Source organism: Hydractinia symbiolongicarpus, chromosome 4 (assembly GCF_029227915.1).
Source record: "Hydractinia symbiolongicarpus strain clone_291-10 chromosome 4, HSymV2.1, whole genome shotgun sequence".
Classification (NCBI taxonomy): Eukaryota; Metazoa; Cnidaria; class Hydrozoa; order Anthoathecata; family Hydractiniidae; genus Hydractinia; species Hydractinia symbiolongicarpus.
The window spans coordinates 12,085,477-12,110,894 of NC_079878.1; the positions used below are offsets into that span (position 1 = coordinate 12,085,477).

Genomic DNA, 25,418 nt, shown 5'->3' on the forward strand with positions numbered 1-25,418 from the left:
TTCCCTTTATTAAATATATTTAGGATTTTTTTAATATTAACGTTTTTTTAAGGCATGTTACTTTTATATACTTGATTGAATATACAATGTTACCGCACGCCTTTTCAATCGTAGGTAGGTCCCAAACAGGCCTTGGAATTTTTTCAGGTGCAAATGTATTTTGTTTCCTTTTTTCTATTAATAGTTATCAACCTATATAGCCCAAAAAAAGGCCCGTAAGTTGATATTTTTGGCATTGATTGGATGGCTTTGATACATATTTTGGCGCATATTGTACGCTATCAATACACTGAATCTGCTGAGCAGATCTATTGAATTTATTGAATTTAAAGCGTCCCTACCAGACGCTAATCAGTAAAAAAAACATTAAAAAACTCAGTGGAGCATGTCTCCTGTGATAAGATGGCAACTTTCAAGTATGTGCAAGATCAATCTTGATAAAGATATAAGAGTTAAAAGTGAACTTTTTTTAAGTGCGGAAAGTAGAGTTATTATGTCTAGAATTAAAATCTTCCAGTTGTCTGAATTTTATGTTGCTATATATTGATATATGAGTTTTTTACCATCTGTTTATAGCAGCTGTTAATCATAACATCATACCAACATACGTCTCATTTACTGGCATACTCTTCTTTAAGCACTCTTCGTAATAACTTGCCTGCAGGTGACCTCGGCAATACATCCACAAATTTTACTCCACCACGAAGTGTTTTATAATCAGATACGTTTTCATTTACAAATTTGTGAACATCCTCTTCTGTTAGATCAGATCCAATCTTTTTAACAACAAATGCGTATGGAACTTCACCATATTTTTCGTCAGGAACACCAATAACACAACTGTCAGTGATATCTTCGTGCCCGTGTAGTAAGTCCTCAAGTTCTGCAGGCGCCACCTATGACATAAAAATTGTTTGGTGACTGGGTAGAAATAAGACCACTACATTAGCACACTAGATGAGTTGAATGCATAGAAGCACAAAAGGAAATTTACAGATGCCTTATAAAGTCATGTTGAGAATAATTGAAGAGTAGAACTGATAGCTATTTTAAGTAATTGCCTAGTTCTGTAGTTTTTGTGCTTGTACTAAATTTGAATTTTAAATGCACTAGGACCCCCGTTTGCAAGACCAGCATTGATAACAGTACCAATAGCAACTAAAGGGCCTATCCTGGGTAAATAATAACTTTAACCTCGTGAAAGATTCCCACGAATTGTTTGTAGCTAAGTAATTTTATGAGGTTCCAGTATTTTACCTGGAATCCTTTACACTTTATCAACTCTTTCAAACGATCCACAATAAATATATTGAAATCTTCATCATAATATCCCAAATCACCAGAACGCAACCAACCGTCTTCTGATAAGCATTTCTTCGTTTCTTCTTCGTTGTTATGGTAACCTAAAGATATCGGAATCTTCTATGTCAACAACAATGGCACCTATAAGTAAGCTTCAATATTTTTATACGACATGCTTGCACTTGGTCGTAGGTCTCCTCAACTCCAACCTCTTCATAAAAAAAACAAAGAGTGCATTCTACATTCTTACGTAATTGCCAAATAAAAAAGTTCCTTTTATTAATTCTACTTACCCTTCATTATTTGTGGACCCCTGGTATACAACTCTCCTTTATGATAAGCAGGTAATGTTTTACCTGTCTCTAAGCATTGAACCTGAAACATAGAACAGTTAAAAACGTTCGTGAAAGTGTTTTTCTTGGAACACTTTTTGCTTTTTAAAAGAAAAAATTTCGCTCAGCAATTATTAATTTGTAAGAGGTGCTTTTTTATGTTAATGTGAAAACGTTGTACCTTCCATTCAGTGTTACTGAGAACTCTTCCAGCTGATCCGTATTTATGATTTGCTGCACCATCTGCTTGTGAGTGTGTGACCAGGCTTTCTGTCATTCCATAACCTGAAGTATAGAATATTCTTTTACACAAGAATTATTTTGCCAGTACACAAATTAAAGCAATTACATTTTCTTTGGTTTTAAAACTCACCACGGTAAATTTGAATTTACAAAATTTCCAGCTTATGTGCCTCCTAAAACCACGGGATGTTTTATGAGCAATAAAAAATGTAAAAAAAAATTCGGCTTTCAGAGGATGTTTTTATAGACAGTGTTGTCACAGACATTCGTGTAGATGTCGTTATACCACAAATAAATGTTGTTTTTTAATAATTTTTAAAACTCTTTAAGAAGTTCCCAAAATCAGCCTGCATCACAATCAAGTTTTTACTCCTTACAAAGTATGGTGCCGAGCCAAGCCAAAGCACGGCGTGCTAAAAATTATATAAATTCGAATTTGGCGCGACACATTTTTTATAATGGACGTAAATCATTCCTCATTTTATAAAGCATATATACAATTTCCAACAATTTACCTTAACGATATGACAAATTTGTGTTACCTTGCTGAATAAGTATTTTGGGAAACTTTTTGGTAAATTCTGTCAAAACGTTTTTGTCGATAGGTGCGGCTCCCACTGCTACATTTTGAAGGGAGGAAATATCGTAGTTTGGTACTAGCGGATGATGTAACAGAAATAATATCATTGGTGGCACAGCTAGTAAGCTTTCGACCTAAAAATGAAAAAGGGGATTAATAGAAAAAAGTGTGTTATACTCTCTGATGAAATTATATTCATGTTTGCATTTGATTTTCATTTTATGTAACTAACTTTACTAATTTTGAGGGACATGCTCTGTAAATACTTTCCACGAGGGACCATACAGGCAGATTTAGAGTATTAAAAGCTCCCATTTTAGCTACAGCTAAGTCATACCCAACAAGCCAACGTCAAATCAAACCCACGACTTCCTAGAGGTGAGTCAACCACCCCACCACTTGTGCTACTGATCCCCATGTTTATGCATGTTACCTAAAGAAATTTTAAACGTATCTTTGATTAACTTACCTGATACATTTGACATGCTGATAGAAATGTCTGGGGATCAAACGATGGTAATGTATATACTGTATAACCTTTCACAAGATGCAATAACATTTCATAGAGCATACCAGTCGCGTGAAAAAGTGGTAAAACACACAATGATCTTGTTTTCGTATCTTCTCCGATAAAGTCTATATTTTGCAGAATATTAGATGTCATGTTATAATGAGTAATCATGACACCTTTTGGTAAACCAGTTGTTCCACTTGAATACATCATAAAGGCGACTTCTTCCTTTGGATTCAAATTAACTGGTTCATCAACACACCCTTCTTTCAAAATATCTTTAAACTGCAAAACACCGCTGTCGCTACAATTAGTTTCATCAATGCATATAAGTTTATCAGTATTGGTATTTTCAGCAGCTCTTCTTGCGGTGTCCAGTAAGGTGGATTGTGTGTATAAAAGTTTTGCATTTGAATTACGTAATTGTTTGTTGAGTTCTGCTGCAGTAAAAGCAGGGTTTGCAGTGGTCAATGTAATTCCCTTTGCTACAGTACCTAACGTAGTTATAGGATATTCAATACAGTTTGGAACGTGAATGGCAACGCAATCACCTTGTGTGTAACCATTGTCCTTATAAAAGCATGAAAGTTGCTTTGACGTCTTTAACAATTCAGGATAAGAAATTTGCCTTCCAGATATAGCATCAACCTGTAAAATTTGGAAGAAAGAAATTAAAAAAACTCAGAACTATGGTTACACAACATATAGGCGTTAAATTTATATTTTGTTATTGTAATGAAAGCATTTATGAACCTGGTTTCCACAAGACGTTTATAAAAGGTCAAGAAAAGCATACTTTTTAATTAGTAATATAAAGGGAAAGCTACGTGATTCATCCACTGATACCACATGTTAAAGGTAAAACACAAAAAGAAAGAAACATACCACTGCGGTTCTATCACCATACCCTTTCACACTTTTTTCAAAAAAGGAAAAAAGATTTTCTTCAGGCAAATCAATATGCTTTGAATTCTTGATAACATTATCATTAGTTATATAACTGCTCGACAATCTTGACCAAATACTTCTGAAGTTAATGCTGCGAAAAGAAGTTCTTCGTCTGATGAATAAGACATGGGATGCAGCTGTGAAACGTTTATCAACTCTTCGAAACATATTATACGTTCTTAACCAATGATTAATGATAACTATAACACAGTATAATAATTTCTTATTTAAACATTTATTTAGTTATAATATAATTACTCTTTAAATAAATACCATAAAGTCTCACTGCACAATAAAAGTATATGCAGGGGTTTACAACGTTATTGTAACGCAGCTATGTTTTTGAAGGTTAGTGTTAATAAACTCAATTACAGTTAAAAAAAAAAACGATCAGTTAAATGTTCTCTATTTAGCAACATCGATCTAAACTCAAACCTTTACCATTGAGTATGATTAGGCATATCAGAACAACGTTATCCTTACAAATTACAACTACAAGTTATACTGCTGATGTGTCAATGTTTTATGTTTTTTAACAATGAATGGACAGAGATCTGTTGTAAATATCCAACAATTAGGTCATAAGGTTGCGTGACATAATTATTTGACATTGAACTTTGTATTATTAGTAATTCAGGAAATTTGAACTGACGGAAAATCATTTTTAATTAAGAGTCAGTCTGAAATACTACTTTGGGAGAGGTGTGAGCTGGGAGGCTATAGGTTTTTGTCTTTTCCCTTAAATTTCTCTTGCCATTAAACAATATAGTACACAACAAACACAGACTTTTAATTACCATAGATCTCTATTATAATTAGGTGTGTATTGTTTGAAAGTTCTTCGAAATCACTACTTCGTGTACAGCAGATGCATGAAATATGCAGGACAGTCAAATAAGACCTGACCAATTTTTTTTATCATAAAAAATGCTGAATAAATTTGAAACTGAGGAAATAATAACGACTTTAGTATATTATTTTTGTTCAACATTTCAAGTATTTATCAACCCATCATGAAGAAGTGTGTACAATTTTAATTTTTTTTAAATACACATACTACCCATATTCTTAGTGAAAAAAATATTGAAACCATATCCAAAAAGAAGAAATTGTGCCGATTTAATTGCATCTCTCATTATAAAGAGGCTTTCTTTGACTCTAAGTCTTCTCACCCAAAACCAGAATGTCAAAGTTGGCAAACGATGCACTGTTTATGATAATCACTGATAGCAGATTGTTTCGTATTAATTGACTTACCTGTGAGGGCCGATATTTCAATATGTTCGCTGATCCTTATTTTCTGGTGCCTATTTGTTTGGCCATAATTGAATTCACGACACGTGTGACGATAAACGACACTAGATAACAGAACTTCGGTTGTTCTATACTTGTATTTAAACAGTTAGATAGACGGGATCGTGTTCTAAAAATAATAGAAATATTTCAACAATTAAGTGTGGACCTTAAAGAATTGGTAAGTTTCGTGCGATTGGTCTGTATTTCACCTAGAACTTCAAAAGAGTAAAGAAATATCTAAGAAAAGTGGTTATCAGTCCACATTTGTTTTTCCCTTTACTTTTACTGTAATCTATTTATCTATTCATCTATATACTTTTAAGAACAAATGTACTGTACTGAGGTCACCATAGCAGTTGGAAGTTTTTTTGTATATTACAATACGCTATTTACCGTTACACTTATCATGTTATACGAATGCCGCTTTAGTTTTTCCACGCTTGCGCTTTCCAATATCGAAATCAATTCTAAAAGTGATCAAACATAGATATGCAGACAGTTGCGTTTAATCGATACGAAAGTTAGAGAAGATCAATTTTGTATTGAGGGAAGCTAACTTGGATTGGGATTTCATAGAAAATTGTAGGACTGCTTATCTTATCACAAATTTTTAAATTTTCGCGTAGCTAAAAGGTCGATCATCATCATACAGAGAATGTCAAAGATCACTCTTTAATGACGAAATTGATCAAAAGAAGTCTCAAATTCGAAGCTTAATTAATGATTTTGACATTTAACGTTTATCACTGGCTAATGTTTTATCTTTTATTAAGTTGACTCATGTTAGTTGAGTCTTTCTAGTAAGCAACATACTGCACAGACAAAAAGAAATCCAAAAAAAATAAATTCAAAAACCTGTTGAAAATGAAATTCCGAAGAACGATCTTGACCTTCATGTTATTTTGAATTTTTCTAGGCATAAACTTTTTAAAAATCTTTATTGCGTAAAGGCCTTAATTTTGCTATTCCACCCGAAGCTTTAAATTTTGGGGATTATCTCCCTAGTTGAATGCTTTTATCAGGACATCAAGGGATTAGATATTCTCAACTCAGAAGATTTGGAATTTGTCAAAAACAAGGTAAAATATGCTACATTATCTTCATCTCGTACTTAAAATGATGATATTCTACAAAATCTTCCTAGAGAGTAATTTGTGTCTCTTATTAACTTATCTAAGGAGCCTAATCTTGTAATACAAAGGCAATTCTGTTGTTCTAGTAGATAAAGAAGTGTGCATCAAAAAGATGAAAGAACTTTTATCTGACAGGACCAAGTTTTAGCAGGTAATTTTGTTCGAAATAGGTACATCATTTATTACTACTAATGATTATATAGAGACTTTTTACTTTGCCAGTGAAGTAAGTAACCAGGACAGTGAATTGTTTAAGGATCTCCCGAATGATGGGAGAAGGAACTCCCGAAACGTCGCCTACTAAACTATCATGTTCAAGAAATGATAAACTTTCCACAGTAATATGAATACTGAACAGACAAACCGAAATAATATCTTCAATAATGTTTATGGCTAATTTGGACGTCACATCATTGTTTACCAACATACATACTTAGGTAAAACTGTTGATATTTACATAAACTGAATGTATGAGAATTGTGACAACATTGGTGGCTTGAATAAGGAAGACTTTAGGAAACTTTTAACCTTAGCCACTTATGAATCTCATTTCATGTTTAACGATGATTCCAATAGGTAGATAAAAATGCTATGGGTAGCCATCAGGCCCTACATTAGCCAACGCATGTAGCTTCGGAGAACTGTGGGTTGACAGCTATCCTTCAGAATATAAGCATATCTTCTACCGACGATATGTCTATGATATATTTCTTCTGTTGACTTTGCAAGAACATCTAGCTCTGTTTCAGCAATACAGGAATTTACGTCACGTTAACATAAAATTCCTTAATCAACTAGAACATGACTACTTCGATATCATTTTTAGATGCTAAAGCAACTAGGACAAATGGTAAGTTTATTACATTAATATATTGCAAACCTACGTTCAGTGGCGTCTATACGCAGTTTGATAGTTTTATCCAAGAAAACTATAAATTTTCAATCGTTTATAGTTTTTATGATTTCTTCTGATTTTTATGATTTACTCTGATTGGTCTATATTTCACCTGTAACTTCAAAGGATCAAGTAAATATTTAAGAAAAATGGTTATCTGTCATTGTTGACAAATGTATTTCTAGGTTCACTATTAATATTAGCACTGTTAAAACTGTTATTAGCTTATTTTTGTTTTACCATTTCTAAGAGTTACTTCTTTACAACTTCGCATGAAGGCTACAATAGTTGCCTCCGTCTGTTGACATTCTCAATTTCTAAAAAAGCAAGTGAAAATGCTTTGTTTTATTTTCAACTAATAAAAATACAGCTTTTTATTAATCTGCTTCTCGCCGCCGTCTTTGAACACAACCTGAAATTATGTACATTGGCTGCTAAGGTTTTAAAGGTATGTAATGTATTTTTTTTAATTTAGCTAGTTAGCCTACCTTTGACGACCCGTGACTTATTTTCAAAATTGAAAACAGCTTCTTCGTATAACTGAGCGGGAGAAATAGGGAATAAAAACACAATAAAAGTATTTGCAACTGTCCCGATTTGAACACAATTTAACAGGGTTCGAACAAGTTGTCTGAGTGTCCCAGCAAATATTTTCAGATATTTTCGTCACTTTATCCGATATCGTTTGCTGCTGCGCTTGCACACTAAGACTATGTTCACACATTGCAGATAGATGTTGTTCCGAAATTTTTTTTGTTACGGATAGGCCTCTCGTTCACACGGTTTCAAAGCTATCCGATATGCGAAACGGAATGATTCCGAGTTTGTATGACAAATGTTTGTCTCGTGTGTTAAGAAAGTTTGGCTTTAATTATTAAATTTTTAATGTTTAGCAAAACACACAATAACCTTATTAGACTGCATTAGCTAATTAGACGGTTACTGCTGACAGTTTTTTAGATTCTCAGACTGCACGATTTAGACCCCTGCCTCCCTGAAATATAAAAAAAATAGAAATTTTCAAATGAGCGGGACAACTAAGTAAGCTTGGTAGTTGAATTAAAAAGTTCACTCAATCTTGCCAGTTGCACAATTAAATAAAATAAATGCAAAATTAAACCAACTAGCGCTTACTTGACGTCTAAACAAGTAATTTCGCCGCCCGCCTTGATGTCAAAAAGGAAAAAAAAACTGGGGACGAGGTTGCGTTACGCGTACCAATCACTTAACGCTGATAATTTACTTTTGATGTCAGTATAATTTGTGTTCTCTTTCATTTTATACCTTGTTTGCTATGCGGGATGTTTAGCGTATTTTAAACGTTCTTCATGAGGCTAATACATCTGCTAAAAGTGAAAGTTACACAGCCTACTTGTTGTGGAGCATTTGTTAGCTGCTGCAGGTTCAAAAATTTGAAAAGTATCCTGGGAACTGCTTTTAGCCATAATTTTTTGACAAGGATAACCGACCCTAAGATATTTGCTAGTATTTTATGTCCAACAGCGCAGTTCGTTTTCTTTTTACTTTCTAGGTAACATGTCTTGTATTTATGGAGTGCAGAAACTTGATTAATGAGGTTTTGAAGGAATTACTTTTAAATGGTAATGGTGGTATTGCTTACAAGAATTAGACATAATACCAGATAAGTATAAGTACAAAGCAGATGTCATTTAAGTTAGGAACATAGTCAGGATCTGTGGAAGGATGTCAGGTGAAATCTTATATTCACCAAAACATAATAGGTTACTTTGTTTTAAATCTAAGTTTAAGTTTGCTCAACAGTTGGGAGATAGAACCGGGATTGCCTTTAAATTTTATCAGCTGAGGGTTAAACAGTGTGTTCTGTTAATAGCCACTGCTACGATGATGAAACAACGTGTTCGTTACTTAAAAGGTGGAAGAGAAAAACTTCATTGATACCTGTTTAACTAATTGATTATCGTTCAAACTCTATTTTACGGGCTTCGTTTTTTTTTAATGAACAGCGACATTTATAAATCACTTGATTAAATAAACAAACTTTTCAAAGAATAAACTGTTCACAGAAAACAGATATAAAAACTGTTTTATCAGCTGTAATTTTTATTACTTATATTAATCCTCAAACAGCACCCCCTGAAAATCTTTACAGACTTGTTTTAAGTTATGTAAAAAAGAAACATATCAGGAGGTAGTGCCGCTTGATAAAAATATAAATTTAAATTAAAATCTTCTGCTAATGAAAAGCTTTCGCTTCAAAGTTCAGTTTGTTGGTAAAAACAAAATTGCTTAGAAACCTAACGCAACAGCCTGAACAAAATAAATGAATGAACTGATTTTAACAAACAATCATGGTTGACGCTTTAGCTATTTTATTCATCTCTTGTTTCATTGTTATTCTTATCTTATCTATATTATTTAACGTTGCAATGATCGCCACGATTGCCGCACGATTTCGAAAGCGAACAATTCGCGATTCATTACTGTTGTCACTCTCAATATGCGACACGTTTCGATCGGCTGTCAGTGGTCCAATGGAAGTGTACAACGTTTTATCTGGTACAATTTACAGAACTGATGTATGGTGCACTATTTCAAAGTGTATACTGACAACGTTTCAGTTTAACGCGATCACACATCTAGCATTTCTTATCGTTGACCGTTACGTTTGTGCTTGCAAGCCAGCCATAGCATTGAAGGTATATTCAAGTACGGCTGCCTGTTACTTATGCATAGCTTTCTGCTGGATTTATTCTTTGTGTTTCGCGTTGCTACCTATGACTGGCATAGCAAGATTCACTGCCGAAGGAGGACGTTGCAGTTTGTCCGTCACGACGGATACTATGCAGTTGAAAGTTTATATCATACTTATTTGGATTTTTATACTGCTGCTACCGTCTGCCGTAATATTCGTTTGCTCCATACTAACATTAGATCGTTTCCGTAAAGATCGCCAAAGGTGTACTAGCGTTTTCCAACAAGAAAAGATTACAGTGTATAGCAGGCAGGAGAAAAAATATACAAGGTTGATTCTAGCTATGGCTTTTATATTTATATTGACCTGGTTTCCATATGGCGTTGTTATCGCTCATGCGGTGTTTACTTCAGAGCCACCGAATAGTCATGTTTGGTTGGCTGTTAAAGTCATTTCTCAATCCTCTGGTGCATCGACTCCTTTGATATTTATGATTATAAGTAAAGAATTCAGAAAGACTTCCAAGGCTATTTATCAAATTCTCATGTCTAAAATACGCAGCATTCGAAGCTGTAATAAAATATCAATTACGGACGAAGTGTGTCCCACGCCTGATGAAAATGCAATGTGTTCCATGCCTTGTTCAAGAACTGAAACAAGGTTTTCAGAACTAAATGGTGAGAAAGAACACTACGGAAGATAATATTGAATTTATAAAAATTCTCTCATTTGTAATTTTGTTGTTGAAGTGTTCATGTGAGGGTCTTGCAGCGATATGTTTGGCTACGAATTATTAATCTAAAGTTTTAGTAATCTGTACTTGATCATTCTCGTCCCCAGAGCTCTTTGAGATTAAAACCTGTTTATCTTAAAGAGTTTTGGGGTCGAGAATGGTACTTGATGGCAATTAAAACATAATTTTGAGTGGCGAATATTTTAGTTACAATAGGAAAATTACACCTTTCCTGAATTAGTTTTATTTAGTGTACCACTGCTATTTCTAAAAAACTTCAAACAGAATGAATGCGATTTTTGAAATCCTCACCTGAAACTTAATAGAATGTGGAATCAGAATTATACAGCAAACATTACAACAGGTTTCTTAATTTTTTCCTAATTGAACTCTGGTAGAAAATAAAATTTTGACGGTAACATTAACACCACTAAAACAGCATTTTCACATGTCGTATTGGGTTAAAATTTATACACACACTAATTTAATGATGTTGAATATGATACTAAAGTCAAAACATCAAAATTCTAAAATTTCAAAATAAAATGTAATTTTTAGACCTTATATATGCCGCGCTATTTATTAAATGAAGGGAGAAGAAGATACCCGTGGTGTTTTCTTGAATTTACAATTTACAAATCAAATTTAAATTAGTATAATTAAGGAGGTGTCGCTTTCAAGATTGCCATTGTTTTCATCTCAGATCCTCCTTCTCCACAGTTTATTATATAACTTAAAACTCATGATAAAAAGGATATTCTCATCTGTAGTTTTCTCACTTTCTGGCTACGGTGTCTATAAGTTATCCTGCTGTGTGACGAAATTTTGTTATCACTAATAAAGGAATAAATGCTACGCACTATCTATATTAGAATACCCGTATACGTCTGTCCGTCACGCAAAATGGTAGCTTAGCTGCGCAAGTAGCGAGACGCACGCAATGCGGTATAAAGAGGACGGGAAAACCTGTGGATTTTTCCACAGGCTAACGGCTAGTATTATATCGATTACTTGTAGCAGCTCTATGGTACTCTCTAGCTATCCATTTTCTATACACAGCTAGTTGATAAGTAAGGCAACATTGGATCAAAATAATTTAATTCTTTCCTTTATATGTTGATTTAATATATTTAGGACATCAGATTGTTGTCAAGAGACTGTTAAGGCGATACACGGATACTAGAATTAAAATATAGGTCAAACTTGAAGGAGAAAATCTATCATCACCACTATACCGTCAATGTTAAGCTAATGTTGAGTCCTTCTACTTTCTGAGAAGCTAAAAGGGGAAGATAGTTTTTCGGATGCAAAGCGTAATAATGTTGCCGATTCTTTAACAGTTCTCTCTCTTCTTCATATCTTTTTTAATATTATTTTAAAAGAAAATATAATTTTTTTTTATTTCGAAAAAATATGTCCCTATATACATATCATATCTTACACAGATAAAAAGACACATGCTTGTTAAGAAGAGTTAAGTTGTAAGCTATTACATAATAAAACTAAAGAAACTTACATGTGAACTTAGGTGGATGTACCAATCGCCTACTTTAAGAGTACAAACTTTTACGAGTCAGAACTTTTGAATTTTACTTTGTGAATAAAAAAATAACACAATATGCAAGGTATAAACTCCCCTGTCATAAAATTTCGCGAGTAGAAAAACATAACACATATATTTTCTCAGACTTAACCCTATTTAGGCCGGGCTTATTGGATGTGCTCTGAAGGCAAGAGGAGGTCGGATCCAAAATTAAGTTATTATAAATTTCCAAACCCGAAAACAGGCTGAAACGGTGTAAGGTAAACTTTGGAACTAGAGACTCTATCTCAATTGCTTTTCCACCCACCTGTTAATTAATGAGTCACCATGACAACTAACGTGATGCACATCAAACATTACGCTTCAGAAGTGATACAAAAGAATTGGGAGGGAGGGTTAAATCAAAGGGTGTATGTGTTCAAGCGGGCCAAGGGAGTGTACTTATGTCCGGTGGCTTATACTCTGGGGAGCATTTCTCCTATTTTACAATCCCCAGTACCACTGATTTGGTTCTGATAGAGGACGTCACGTGGTTAAAAATAATACATAGCCATTTAGTATAAACTATAACTAGCAGTTTCAGCGAATATTTGCTTGAGTATTACATCCAGGCATATGTTAAAGCCGTTGCTTGTGAGTATATGTCCATACATGCATGGATATGCATGTTAATATGAGATTTGTCATGATGTCTTGAAAGAATATAGTAGCACTGATAATCTCAATAATAAGATGCATTATTTAGTATGAATCTCTTTAAAAATTCTCTCCATAATAAGACAGTGAAGTTAATTTTATAGAGTAAATATAACTAAATCCGTCCTAACGTGAAAATAACGTGTATCATATAGACAAAGGAAAATCATTGTGGTCTATGTCGTAACTTCTGTTTTCGCACTTGCTGACGTCAATTGAACATTATTGCTGTTAATGACAGAGCTACTGTGAGGTTTCTGGATATCTTTTATGAATAATCGTTTGAAAGAACGATATATACATCCTATAGACTGGCGAAATGGTTTAAAACGCATCGTGTAGACGAACGGATTCATACAGCTATTAAATGCTATCAATAGAAACTCTAAATCGCGAAGGTAATGCCTAAAAGTACAATCACAGTCTGGACAGTATTGTAGGATATAAATCATTATCGTTGCTGGTACATAGGTGACAATAAACAAAACCAAAACAATAATAAACACCCGAGTCACTTTCTTCTCCATAATTAACCGCTTTAAAAGAAATTCTTCGGCTGCCGTTGAAGTTGTTCGCAGTTGCTTCTTCATATTACGAGTTTGAACTCTTAGAAATTTATAAATCCGGAGATAGGTCACCACCAAAATTATTAACGCCACGACGATACCTGAGTTGGCAAATACCATTAAGTAATCGATAAATCCAATTTTAATGTAAGCAAAAGGTACGGTCAACGAAAACAACCATATTCCAGCTGATATAGCCCAGCATCTTCTCCAGCTCAAATATTTTCTGTACTTTAACGGAAATGTGATCGCCACGTATCTATCTACCGATAAGGCGATCAAATTTAAAATACTTGCCGTAACTGATATGAAAAAACTCATGTGAAATACTTGGACTGTATCGTTTCCCAGTATTCTCAAACTCTCTATAGTATGTGTGTACACAGATATCGGCATGGTTATCACTCCCACAATAAGATCACTTATTGCTAAGTTTACAATAAAATACAAAAAAGGTGATCTTAATTTTCGAAGAGGGTCTTTAACAACAACCACGACAATCAAAGCATTTCCAATACTAGTGACAAGTGACAAAAAAACAGATGATGTTGCTGTAAAGATCGACAATCCTTTGGGAGCCCAGACACCATTGCATGTCATCCTCGACATTTTCTCACCCGATACTCGGTTTTAATCAGGACACACCAAATATAATTTTCTATATTGGTTTTACTTCAAGAACTTTGTTCGATGTTTATGTAAACAAAACGTTATAATGCGGTGTCGTGTTACAAGATCAAGTTTTGAATGTCTTTTTCTTAGATTTTCAAATAAGAAAATGCAGTCAAGGGTATTCAAGATGACATGATAACTTTTTAATGAGATTAAACTTTAAACCATTATCAAACACTCTGTTTTACTAAATTGTATTGTACATTCAGTGAAACGCTTATAGCTGCGCGCACGTTTAAAAAAACAAAATTCCCTCAATTTTTGGTTAGATAAACATTTAGGATAAAGTTACTTCAGTATTTTTTATTTTCGAGATGAACTCCTGAGGTACGCTGTCAGCTAAGCAAGGTCGATGTATCATGTCTGCTACACATTTAGTTGAAAGCTATTTTGCGCAGCATCTTTTTTATGGATATGACATCGTTCGTTCTACAGAAGGCTTTAACATTTTTAGATTTAGATGCCACAACATCCCTGGGAACGAAGGTGGAGTATCCTAATTTATGTCTGTGTACAAAAAAATCAGTTTAAACTCTTACATTTCAAAAAGCCCTACATGTCTGTTGTTATGGATATTACATAAACAAAATATTAAAAAAAAATGATGGTGCTTACGAATAGGGGTGGAAATGCGTTTTATTAGGTTCGAATTCGGAGGTAAGCTCTATTGAAGAACAAAAACATTGTACGTAACACAGTGCTTGCAAAGAAGGCATTTCTATTAGGCACTTGTCAAAACGACACTCAATTCCAAAATTCCAAAATAGATTATCATCAGCTAAAAATTATAAGTGCCCGAAGAAAGGCATCTTGGTTTAAGGTAATATGCACACCCATTCGTCAATTTTTAACTAAACAGTTTTTAGATAGACCTTGGCAATCCATATTTTATTGTTTGAATTCCTGGTGGATCAAATCATAAAGTTCGTGATGGTTCGCGTCAGTTGTAAATTATAACCACTACTTAAAAACACTTATGTATCTAGTAGATACAAAAACGCCTAAAAACGAACGGATGTCTTTAGAACAGTTAGACCATGAAAAGACGTCTCATGAATAGATAAAATTCGTTAGAAAGAAACAAAAGTTTTCCGGCATCTGTGTAACGTCTTAACCAGTTGAGAAGGTCTATGGTAGCAGCTGTTATCGTTTTAACTTTATCTGGCTCTAGTAAGAATAGACGATACACACGCCTGCGATTTGCAAGTATACAATGTTTTCAGAAATTCTTCGTATGTCTTTGTCGATACTGACTTATAAGTACGACGCGCTAACCGACTACGCCATGGACAAGCAATGAAAATCTTTTTAACAAAACTGAGACTTTTGAAAGGGTAAGGTTACATCATCTGCTAGGATAAGGAAAATGCATCATCACTCGTATAAACATACAGTATCATTAAACGACGATGCAGTAACAGGGAGATAAGTACAATTGGACTCTAATACATACATTAGAGCACAATTTCCCCGAATTCCAACATCAGAATTTCTCCCATTACTCCAACATCAACGAACAAAAATTCATATTATGGGCCTATCATACCCATTAAAACGATGCTGTCAGTACCTTTATAGTTCCGATAGTGAGAGCAAAAGTGAGATGGTTTCTTGATGACAATATGCTTCCCATCTATAGCACCAATTCCATTCGGAAAACTCCAACATAGGAAGAATTTATTCGAAATATCCAACCAGGCATATTCAGTGTTTGGTGTTGTCAAATATTCAATTCTCAGTTCTTTAATTATTGGCATAGATACATCAAGAATGCCTTCTGTAACAACATTTTAAACTGTGTTTTATCTAGCCTCAGATAGTTCTTGAAGGCTATAATTTCTAGCTTTAACTCTGTGAATAGAGTAAGAAACACACCATATTGTTGTCTTTTTACGATCCATGGTCGAGTCCTTATTCTATTTCTTCTTCTTTCTTTCTCATCTTCCTCGTCAAACAACGACGCTATGAAAGCTGCTCTTTGCACAACCATATTGAGCTATTGAGTGAAGAAAGCGATAACTTTGTTGCACAGGTGGCGAGACGAGAGCGACTTTTTGATCCTGCAATGTAACAAAATCGCATTACATGCACAGGAAAAACATCGCATCGTCTCCCCAAAGCTTAACTCTTTTCAAAAAAAAATCGCAGCTTCGGTATAAACATAATCACAAGAAACAACCCGTCGTTACCCCGTCCAGCTAAAACAGTCACTAAGCAATTTATGACAGTAATAGTGGTGTAGCTATCTCACTGCGTTCAGCCTAAGAATTATTGATAAAGAATTTTGTTGTAGCCAAACTGCATTTGGCTACTTTCTCTTTTTAGCCAGAGCTAGCTACCTAAGCAGCCACAACCGCAACATAAAAATAAATAAGAATATATCAAGCTGAATAAAAACTTTGAAATAGATAAGGCTAGCTATAAACCTGACTTTAGCAGGATGTTGCCTGGAAATCTACGCTTGTGAATAAATTTTGTATTTCTGGGGTGAATATATTCTGGTGTTTTCTACTTAAATTGTAAATGAAATTGTAAATTAGTTACAACAAAAATTTTTATTACCAAAGCATGACTCTAATGTTTAATGTTTGCCTTTGTTAATGCTGTTTGTAATTGGTTTTTCTTAACATATTCATTTTCTATTCCATTGCTATTCTGCCATTTTCGTTATGCGTCATTTTCTTGCTAACAGCATTGACACATTGAACGATAATACTTGTTAAAGCTAAGCACAAAGTCTCAGACAATATTATTTATAATTATATACTTACAAGCAAGCCACCAAGAGAATAATAACATCTGAAAGTCCCAACAGAATATCAAAAGCACTGAAACACGCACAATGACGTCTTAAATATAATAATTAAACATTAAATTAAAAGCACTAAACCGGAAACAAAATATAAAGAATGTTCTAAAACGCTACCTAAAATTTCAACACTAATGTCAAAACAGTAAAAACTTTTCAATCCCTAAATATCCAGCAATAAATCAAACTAATACTCATACACTAAGAAAAAGCTCCAAACCAAACACTGAAAACCCAACCTCGGCCCAAGGCATCTTGTATTTTTTCTGACATCTGAACAGCGATCGATGTAAAAAAGTTACATTAGGCGCTGGGAACGAGGTTGCTGTATTATAATAAAAAGACACTTTGAAAACCATCCCCTATTTCATCACGTGACCAGACGGGTCTAAAACTACTTTCGAGGTTTTATTTAAAGATAGTTGGGGACGAGAATGGTGATTTGGATCATTTAAAGTCTCTTTGGAGATTGTGTGTTGCAACATATCAATATACCCCAATTTCTGGAAGTTTTGCTGACCTCAGCAATAAATCACGTGATCTTACATAAATAATGCGGCTATCTTAATTAGTTTGTCATGGGTTTTTTTATATGCTAACTAACCTAATATAGTAAGGTATTTTTACCCCAACCTCTGACCAGGTCTCACTGAGACCCTAACTTGAATAATCGCAGACAAGAATTAGTGATTACCCACAACAAAAAAAACAAAACTAAAAAACTAGGATTTTTTTATTGTTAGTTCGTTGGAAAATTAAAAAAACAAAACAAGTTATATAGCTGAAAATTTAGAAATGAATACTTCCAATGAAATGCAGGATGATGCGCGTCCTGTTTTTTTATATTTTTCTCAATTTTTCTCAATGTTTTTTAACAAGATAGCAATTTAGCACCCGGCTCCTTCCAAAGGAAATATGCATTTTTGTTAATACCAAAGCGTTTAGAAAAACTGGGTTCCACTATACGTTGCACGTTTCGGCACAAAACTACGTTAATTTTCGTCAAATGATGTAAATAATAGTTGTTTATTTCTCTGCATAGTAAAACGGGTGTGGTTGTCACAATTCTCTACCACGGCGTGTATAAGACATCCCTAAAAACCATATTTTGTATATAAAACTTTTGGTTATATTTTTATAACCGAAAATGTGATAAAATGACGAGATTTCATTAGCCGGGAATTTTAGTTACTGTTAAGCTGTTTTTAATTCACCGCGATAAGTCTAACCATGTAAATTCCTTGTTATTAGTTAACTTGTTGTTAAGCCATGTCAAATTTTACAGAAATTCGTCCGTCGCTAAAAAGTGGATAAAATATATCGCATTTGCTTTTCGTATTTTGTAGCACGACTTTGTCTCGCGCATAAACAGACAGTTTAAGGGTTATAATAGACTAGTTGGTAGCCTGTATGGATTAATCCAGGGGTTCTACCGGCCTTTATATATCACATTTCGTGTTTCGTAGCACGACATTTTTCCTGCGGACAGACAAAAAGACAGAACAGGGGCATTAATAAAGAAACTAGCTGAGTAACTCAGCGTTAAAGGCCTGGTTGAGCGCTTAAGTTCAGATAAATCATGTCTGTCACGTCCAAGTGGAGAGCTTTAGTACAGGTATACAGTATCTCGCAAATCCAATACAGCACCTCGCATATCCAATACAGCATTTTGAGTGTATTGTACTTTACCAAAATTAACTTCCCAGCAATTTCACCTGAAATAAAAACACAGGCAACCTGTTGTTAGCCTGTCATAGCAAAAACAGTCAATTTGCGAAATACACTTTCGTGAAATTTCACGGATTAATCGTGTATGACACTAGAATGAGGGTTTAGTACACACAATGAAGTGCTATCAATACATTCCGTCTTACTTGTGTTTCAGGCGTAATAAATTTTCCGCAACTTTGCTATAAAAAAAGACACATACGACAGCCCTTCGTTACCTCGTCTACCCAAAACAGTCAGTCATCCTGATTTTTTTTAACTTGCTGAATAAGTTTCTGTGAAAGTTCTAAAAGTTATCATGAGCAATAAAAAAGTTACACATCACCTAGCCACAGTAAAGATAATCTATTGTAACCACATAAAATTTCAATACTAAGCTTAATATTTGTTTTGTACATTTTTAAATATGGGTAATCAAATATGAGCCTCAAACGTGGGAAAGAATTTGTCGATTTTTAACGTAAAATAAGATGCAAAAATAATTTCATGATTTACTTCATTTCAAACAAATGATCCAGAAATTTGTTCAAAATTGTTCAAAAAAGGCCCTAATATTTCAAATATTTAAACGGCCAGACAAACACCAATCAAAATTAAACATAATTTAAAAAAAAATTCCTTAAACCATAGTATCTTTAGCATAAGTAAAAATTTAGTAATTTTGGAAACCTCACTTCCTCTATAACTACATAGGAGGAAAATCAACTTTACGTGTTATAGACCATGTCCATTACCCCCTAGGTTACCTGTTTCCCTCTATATCGAAAGTTCTATAAATGAAGTTCTATATGCCTGCGTATAGATACGCCGGCATATAGAACTTCAACTGTTGGTAGATATAATATTTTGAAGATTTCAGCATCGTGGTTTTAGTTATATTAACAGAAAAATCTGTGGAAAAAATAATACTGACTGTTCTTTGACGTCCTAAGATGATTGTGAGTTACTTAACGGTCTAGCCACAAACTAATTCAAAATGGATTGCAACCTTCCAATCTTTTGTTTTTGTTTCCATTTCAGCGTTTTCACTTCAACGTTGCGAACTTTGTAACAAGTTTCTTTAATTTATTATTTCTTGCATTTCGTCAACTTAGAGCTTGACATACCTTAAGTCAAATGGCTATGAAAGAGTTTGGAACACGCTGTTGAGTAAGGTTTCGAAAATTTCTGCCGTGGAGTTAAAAGAAAGTTAAAAACCAGCTAAACTTATTACAATTCTTCTGGTTTATGGAATAAACTAATTATTGTGTTTTTAACTTCTTCGTACCCATATCTTTATACATACAGTTTATTTTCAGAGTCGTCATACACACCGTCAACAACCACTCTACGTGAAATGGGTTTATTACAAAATTTAAAAATTCAATATAGAACACAATTGTGTTTCGCGTTTAAACATATTTTGACTGGCATCTTTTAGACAACAAGTTTTGAGAAGCCACCTAGCACTATTTTAAAGCAGCGTTTGATAAATTTGACAGCTGGGTATTGCTGTTACCAACAACTCCGTCACCACCATCAGAATACTTCTGCTGATTCAATAACCCTTGTTTAACTTTGAGGTATATATGTTGTGTTGATTGTCTGAACGGCTTAAACCGAAGTATGTATATGAACGGGTTTAAACAACTGTTTAAACAAATCAGTAGAAATTCAAAATCTCGTAAATAATGCCGAAATGTACAATCGCAGTGTGGACAATATTGCAAGATATAAATCATTATTGTTGCTGGTATATAAGTGGCAATAAAAATAGTAAGAATGATAATGAAAACACGAGTGACTTTTCTTTCCATAATTAAACGCTTAAGACGAAATTCTTCTGCAGCTGTTGAAGTCGTTCGCAGTTGTTTCTTCAGGTCAGCAGTTTGTCCCCGAAGAAATTTGTATATGCGAACATAGGTTACAACTAGTATAATAAGGGCTGAAAGTATTCCATAGCTTGCAAACGCCATTAAGTAATCGATAAATCCAATCTTGATGTAAACAAAAGGTACAGTCAATGAAAACAACCATATACCAGCAGATGTAATCCAGCATTTTCTCCAGCTCAAATATTTTCTATACTTCAAAGGGAATGTTATAGCAATGTATCTGTCGATAGAGAGGGCCATCAGATTCAAAATACTTGCTGTAACCGATATAAAAAATGATAAATGCAGTATACGCCGTTTCAAAGGTTTATTTTCCTTTATATCTAAACTCTCAGTGGTGTGGTTGTACACAGATATTGGCATGGTTATCACTCCCACAATAAGATCACTTATTGCTAAGTTTACAATAAAATACAAAAAAGGTGATCTTAATTTTCGAAGAGGGTCTTTAACAACAACTATAATAATCAGCGCATTTCCCACAGTAGCAGTAAGCGTGAACAGAACGGACGATGCTGTTGTGAAAATCGACAATCCTTTAGGTGCCCACACGCCACTACAAGAAGTCATATTTAAATTCTTTACAGTTTCTTGTTGTGTGTAATCTATTGTAAGTAAAATTACTACAAGGTTATACTTCTTACGTTGATTTCTATGTCATTACTAATACGTAAATCAAAGAGCTTTGACATACCTCTAGCTCATATTAAACCGAGATACCTAAGAAAAAGTTAAAGCTTTGATTCGATGATGTGCTTTGCTTGTATTAAACAAAGGTAGTTAAGAGAATTAAAAAGTATTAATGTTCTCTATTACTTTCTAAGGGTATTTCCGTTTGGTTTCCAATAGGGAAATATAGAAGAAACAGCAGCATGTACAAGATAAGCAATTAGGCGAGCATGGCATCGTATTAAAAAATGCCTTTTTACAAATGTGACATGGTCAATTGTAAAATATAATACATCTAAATGACGACACGTCTTGCATTTGGACAATAGCGACCTTTCGAAACAAGGACAGAGGGATCTACGGCGGAGAGAATGTTATTGTTTTTTAACTGTGCATGAGCAGATAAGGGTAAACCCCATAAAAACAAAGTTGCCGTTTTCCTTTTCTCTAAGAATTTCCGCTCGCTACCAAAATATTTGATGACAACCTGCTAATTCGTTGTGTTATCGTGCCAAACATTCGAAGATATTTGGTCCATGAAGCTCTGAAGATAAAGCACACAAGTGACATTATATCTTACAACAAACGCAAACAAAACGAAACATGTCATAATAAACTCACATTTTAAAAGAAATTGCTAACAAAAATACAGCCTATCATTTATGGTTAAAAGTCTTGCGATTGAACCGTTTATGGTCATAAACGGCATTTAGTTGACAAAAAATCAAAATTTTGATGCAACCATTTCAGCATACTTTTTTATAAACTGTGCTAATTTTTGTCAAAAATAAAGTAAATTTTTAATTTTTGGACAAATTTTGGCCTAAAATGACATTTAAGGTGGCAAAAAACAAAATTTTGAAGTCACCATCATGTTCAGCATACTTTATTTGTTAACTGTGTCAAATTTTGTTGAAAATAAAGTAGTTTTAATTTTTGGACCAATTTTAGCCTAAAATGACATTTAGGTGACAAAAATCAAAATTATAATGTCACTATTATGTTCAGCATTTTTTTTCTTAACTGTGCCAAATTTTGTCGAAAACAAATACCATTTTTGGCCTGAAACGTCATTTAGATGACTTCCCAGTACTTAGGGAGTTTGGGTGCGAAGTTTAAATCTGTGACGTTGCAATTGACCATTTGGGACAGGGTTAGTTAGTTAGTCAGTTAGCAGTTGGAAACCAATACTATCCTCCTCTCAAAGGAATGTGAAATCCCAGGGTTGATTTTTTCTCAAAAAAAGCTCCAAAAGAAAAAAACGACGGTTTTAAAGAATTTCCTACGCCTTTGGGGGCGGGAATTCAAAAATTTGGTTTGGGTAATCGTAAGTTTCATCTCTACAATTATTCCATTTTAGGGAATAAGCATACCGTAGCCACATCTTAAATCTGGAACTTTCACATGTTTATAAAATGAAGCATGTAATTCCCCCTTAGCAGGACTTTGGACTGACATGTTTTTATTGCTTCTTTTATATTATATTATCACAACTAAAAATTGTTGAATAAGGATGTGAAACTCTTGAATTAATGAATTTAGCTTTCTTTTATTATTATAATGCTCGCTGTAGGTTTGTGATTGTTCAGAGGAGTGAATTCCTGTGTATCTTTTAAGACTATTTTTTGTAACTGAACCATGATTTTTTATTCATTTCATACAAAAAGTTGAAGCTGCCCTGCTAAAACGTAACTCAAAATGATAATGACAACTCAGATGCGTGGCAAAGTAAACAGTAATTTCTATGTTACTTTGTAAGTACCCATAGTCCCCGAAAAAAACCTAAGACACTACCAGTAGTCTTTTCTTAAAACTTTTTTCTTTGGAACCTATAGTTTCTTTCAGACGTGTAAGGAACAAACATAATACCTGCTACTTATTCTTAGGAAATTTGACACACAAATGTCACCGAGTAGCTAATTAACTCATCTCTTTAATAATAGCCATATTCCGTCTGCCTTTCTGTCCAAGAAAGGCGTGTCCTGTTATGGAAACACGAAATGCGATAAATAAAGGACGGGCGACCCAGTGGGTTTTTTCCACGGGCTAACGACTAGTACACGTTGTATTTTCTGAAATTTTCTATAACAGCATCTATAAAACATAAGAATTGTATTATGTATTTTATAAAACCTTTGTGTACATTTCTAATTGGCTAGAACAAATCATGTGATAAAACGATGACAGTTTAAATTTACTGTAGCGGCTTCAAAATCACAGGGAATGTATTTGCTTTGTTTTAAACTTGTGTAAAGGCAAATTCAAGGGGAATTAACCATTGTTATCGATGTTATCCATTTCGTTGAAAATGTTAAAAAGCGGATTTTTCTACGTGTTTTAACATCTTTCAAGTAAATATTCCTATGTAACAGAAAAAAAGGGAATTTTGTTTATAAAAAAATTCTTTCTTGTTATTCCTTGAGTTTAATTAAAGTAAACAAAATCATCAAGTACTGTTTTCTGCTATGTTCGATAGATTTGACAACTGGGTGCAACTGTTACGTGTAACTCTATCACCACCATCTGTAGTTTCCGACAGATTACCAAAACGTTGTTTAAATGAACGGTAAATACGTTCGGTGGATTCTTGGAACGGCTGAAATCGTAGTAGATATATGAATGGATTTAAGCAACTATTTAATGAAATCAGTAAAAACTGCAGATCTCGTAAATAATGGCGGAATGTACAATCGCAGGTTTTACAATATTGCAAGATATAAATCATTATTGTTGCTGGTATATATGTGGCAATGAAAATAGCAAGAATGGTAATGAAGACACGAGTGACTTTTCTTTCCACCATGCATCGATCCAGATGAGAATCTTCCACCGATGAAGATGTTATTCGGAGTTGCTTTTTCATTTTAGCAGTTTGTATTCGAAGAAATCTGTATATTCGAACATAGGTAATCACCAGAATAATGAAGGTTAAAATAATACCATAGTTTGTAAACACCAGTAAATAATCAATAAATCCAATTTTAATGTAAGCAAAAGGTACGGTCAACGAAAACAGCCATATTCCAGCCGATATAGCCCAGCATCTCTTCCAGCACAAATATTTTTTGTGTTTTAAAGGAAATGTGATGGTAATGTACCTGTCAATGGAGAGAGCCATTAAATTCAAAATACTTGCACTTACTGAAATAAAGAACGATAAATGCAGTGTACGTCGTAGTAGCGGATATTTCTCCAAAATGACCAGGGCTTCGGTGATATGCGTATACACAGAGATAGGCATAGTCACCATTCCTACGATGAGATCACTTACTGCTAAATTTACTACAAAATACAAAAACGGTGATCTTAACTTTTTCAAAGGATCTTTAATAACGACCACCACAATCAACATATTCCCTAAACTGGCGATAATTGCAAAAATAGCGGATGATGTTGCTGTAAAAATTGATAATCCTGTCGGTGCCCATACGTTTTTGCATGATGCCATGTTTCGTTAATCTACTACGTACAGATAACTTTACAAAAAAGATATACCTCATAAACAAGATTGAAAGGTTAATATTTTACAATTAAACCGCTTTTCTTTTGTAACACTGGTTATAACTCCTACAGCCTAACAATAATAACAAAGATATGGCATACAATTTGTGCTTTTATGAAAGAATAGAAAAGCAATTAACGTTAATAACATGGATCATTCAACTCCTTCTATCAATTTCTCAAGGAAGTACAAAATTCTGTTTACTGTAAATTAAGTGTTCTTAATAACAAACTAATTAGTAAATTATGATTAAAGATCTTTGGTAAAATAATAATGCATCACCAATGAAGATACTAATTACGAAAGCAGTTTCTACGACCAGCTTTCATGTAGTAATATTTTTACTGATGATAACATGACATACGATATGTTAAAACATGTTTCACTTAAATAAGTGCGTATTTTTGTTACCAATTTGTTACACAGCGTGTTCTGTTTTGATCATTTAATAGTTTAATTCCAGGTACACCGCATAATGATGTATTAATTAATATACGTGGGAGATCCATAGCGACCTCTCTATGATACAAATGGTTTGCTGACGTCTTAATAAATAAGCAAAAAAATGAAGGAAGCCAGTTAAAAAGGCAGAAATGTGTATTTACACTTTATATAGACAACATTAATATTCGTGCCATATGCAATTTTAATTACCTAAAAACGTTGAAATGTCTTTTCTTGCATCACTTCCGCCACATAATTTGTTTATTCT

At 33.8% G+C, this 25,418-nt stretch overlaps 4 protein-coding genes across 4 annotated transcripts; 1 reads left to right on the forward strand and 3 right to left on the reverse strand.

Annotated features, from left to right (window-relative positions):
• Positions 1-84: 84 nt before the first annotated feature.
• On the reverse strand, positions 85-5,663 carry LOC130642241 (uncharacterized). The gene is made up of 7 exons (XM_057449330.1): positions 2,927-5,663; positions 2,795-2,890; positions 2,420-2,591; positions 1,816-1,919; positions 1,596-1,677; positions 1,258-1,403; positions 85-896 (listed from the first exon to the last, which is right to left on the reverse strand). The coding sequence occupies exons 1-7, from the start codon at positions 3,179-3,181 to the stop codon at positions 612-614; spliced, it is 1,140 nt and encodes a 379-aa protein (XP_057305313.1). The 5' UTR covers positions 3,182-5,663; the 3' UTR covers positions 85-611.
• Positions 5,664-9,570: 3,907 nt separating this feature from the next.
• Positions 9,571-10,617, forward strand: LOC130642242 (green-sensitive opsin-like). The gene has a single exon (XM_057449331.1). It carries the CDS (start codon positions 9,571-9,573, stop codon positions 10,615-10,617), a length of 1,047 nt encoding a protein of 348 aa, XP_057305314.1.
• A 1,289-nt stretch (positions 10,618-11,906) lies between these two features.
• On the reverse strand, positions 11,907-21,317 carry LOC130642243 (uncharacterized). The gene is made up of 9 exons (XM_057449332.1): positions 20,111-21,317; positions 19,629-19,689; positions 18,777-18,843; positions 18,576-18,648; positions 16,896-16,973; positions 16,584-16,635; positions 16,000-16,120; positions 15,671-15,901; positions 11,907-14,075 (listed from the first exon to the last, which is right to left on the reverse strand). Exons 1-9 carry the CDS (start codon positions 21,103-21,105, stop codon positions 13,063-13,065), a joined length of 2,691 nt encoding a protein of 896 aa, XP_057305315.1. The 5' UTR covers positions 21,106-21,317; the 3' UTR covers positions 11,907-13,062.
• A 1,963-nt stretch (positions 21,318-23,280) lies between these two features.
• On the reverse strand, positions 23,281-24,854 carry LOC130641305 (melanocortin receptor 5-like). Its single transcript, XM_057448047.1, has one exon. The coding sequence runs from the start codon at positions 24,650-24,652 to the stop codon at positions 23,651-23,653; it is 1,002 nt and encodes a 333-aa protein (XP_057304030.1). The 5' UTR covers positions 24,653-24,854; the 3' UTR covers positions 23,281-23,650.
• Between the last annotated feature and the right edge of the window lie 564 nt (positions 24,855-25,418).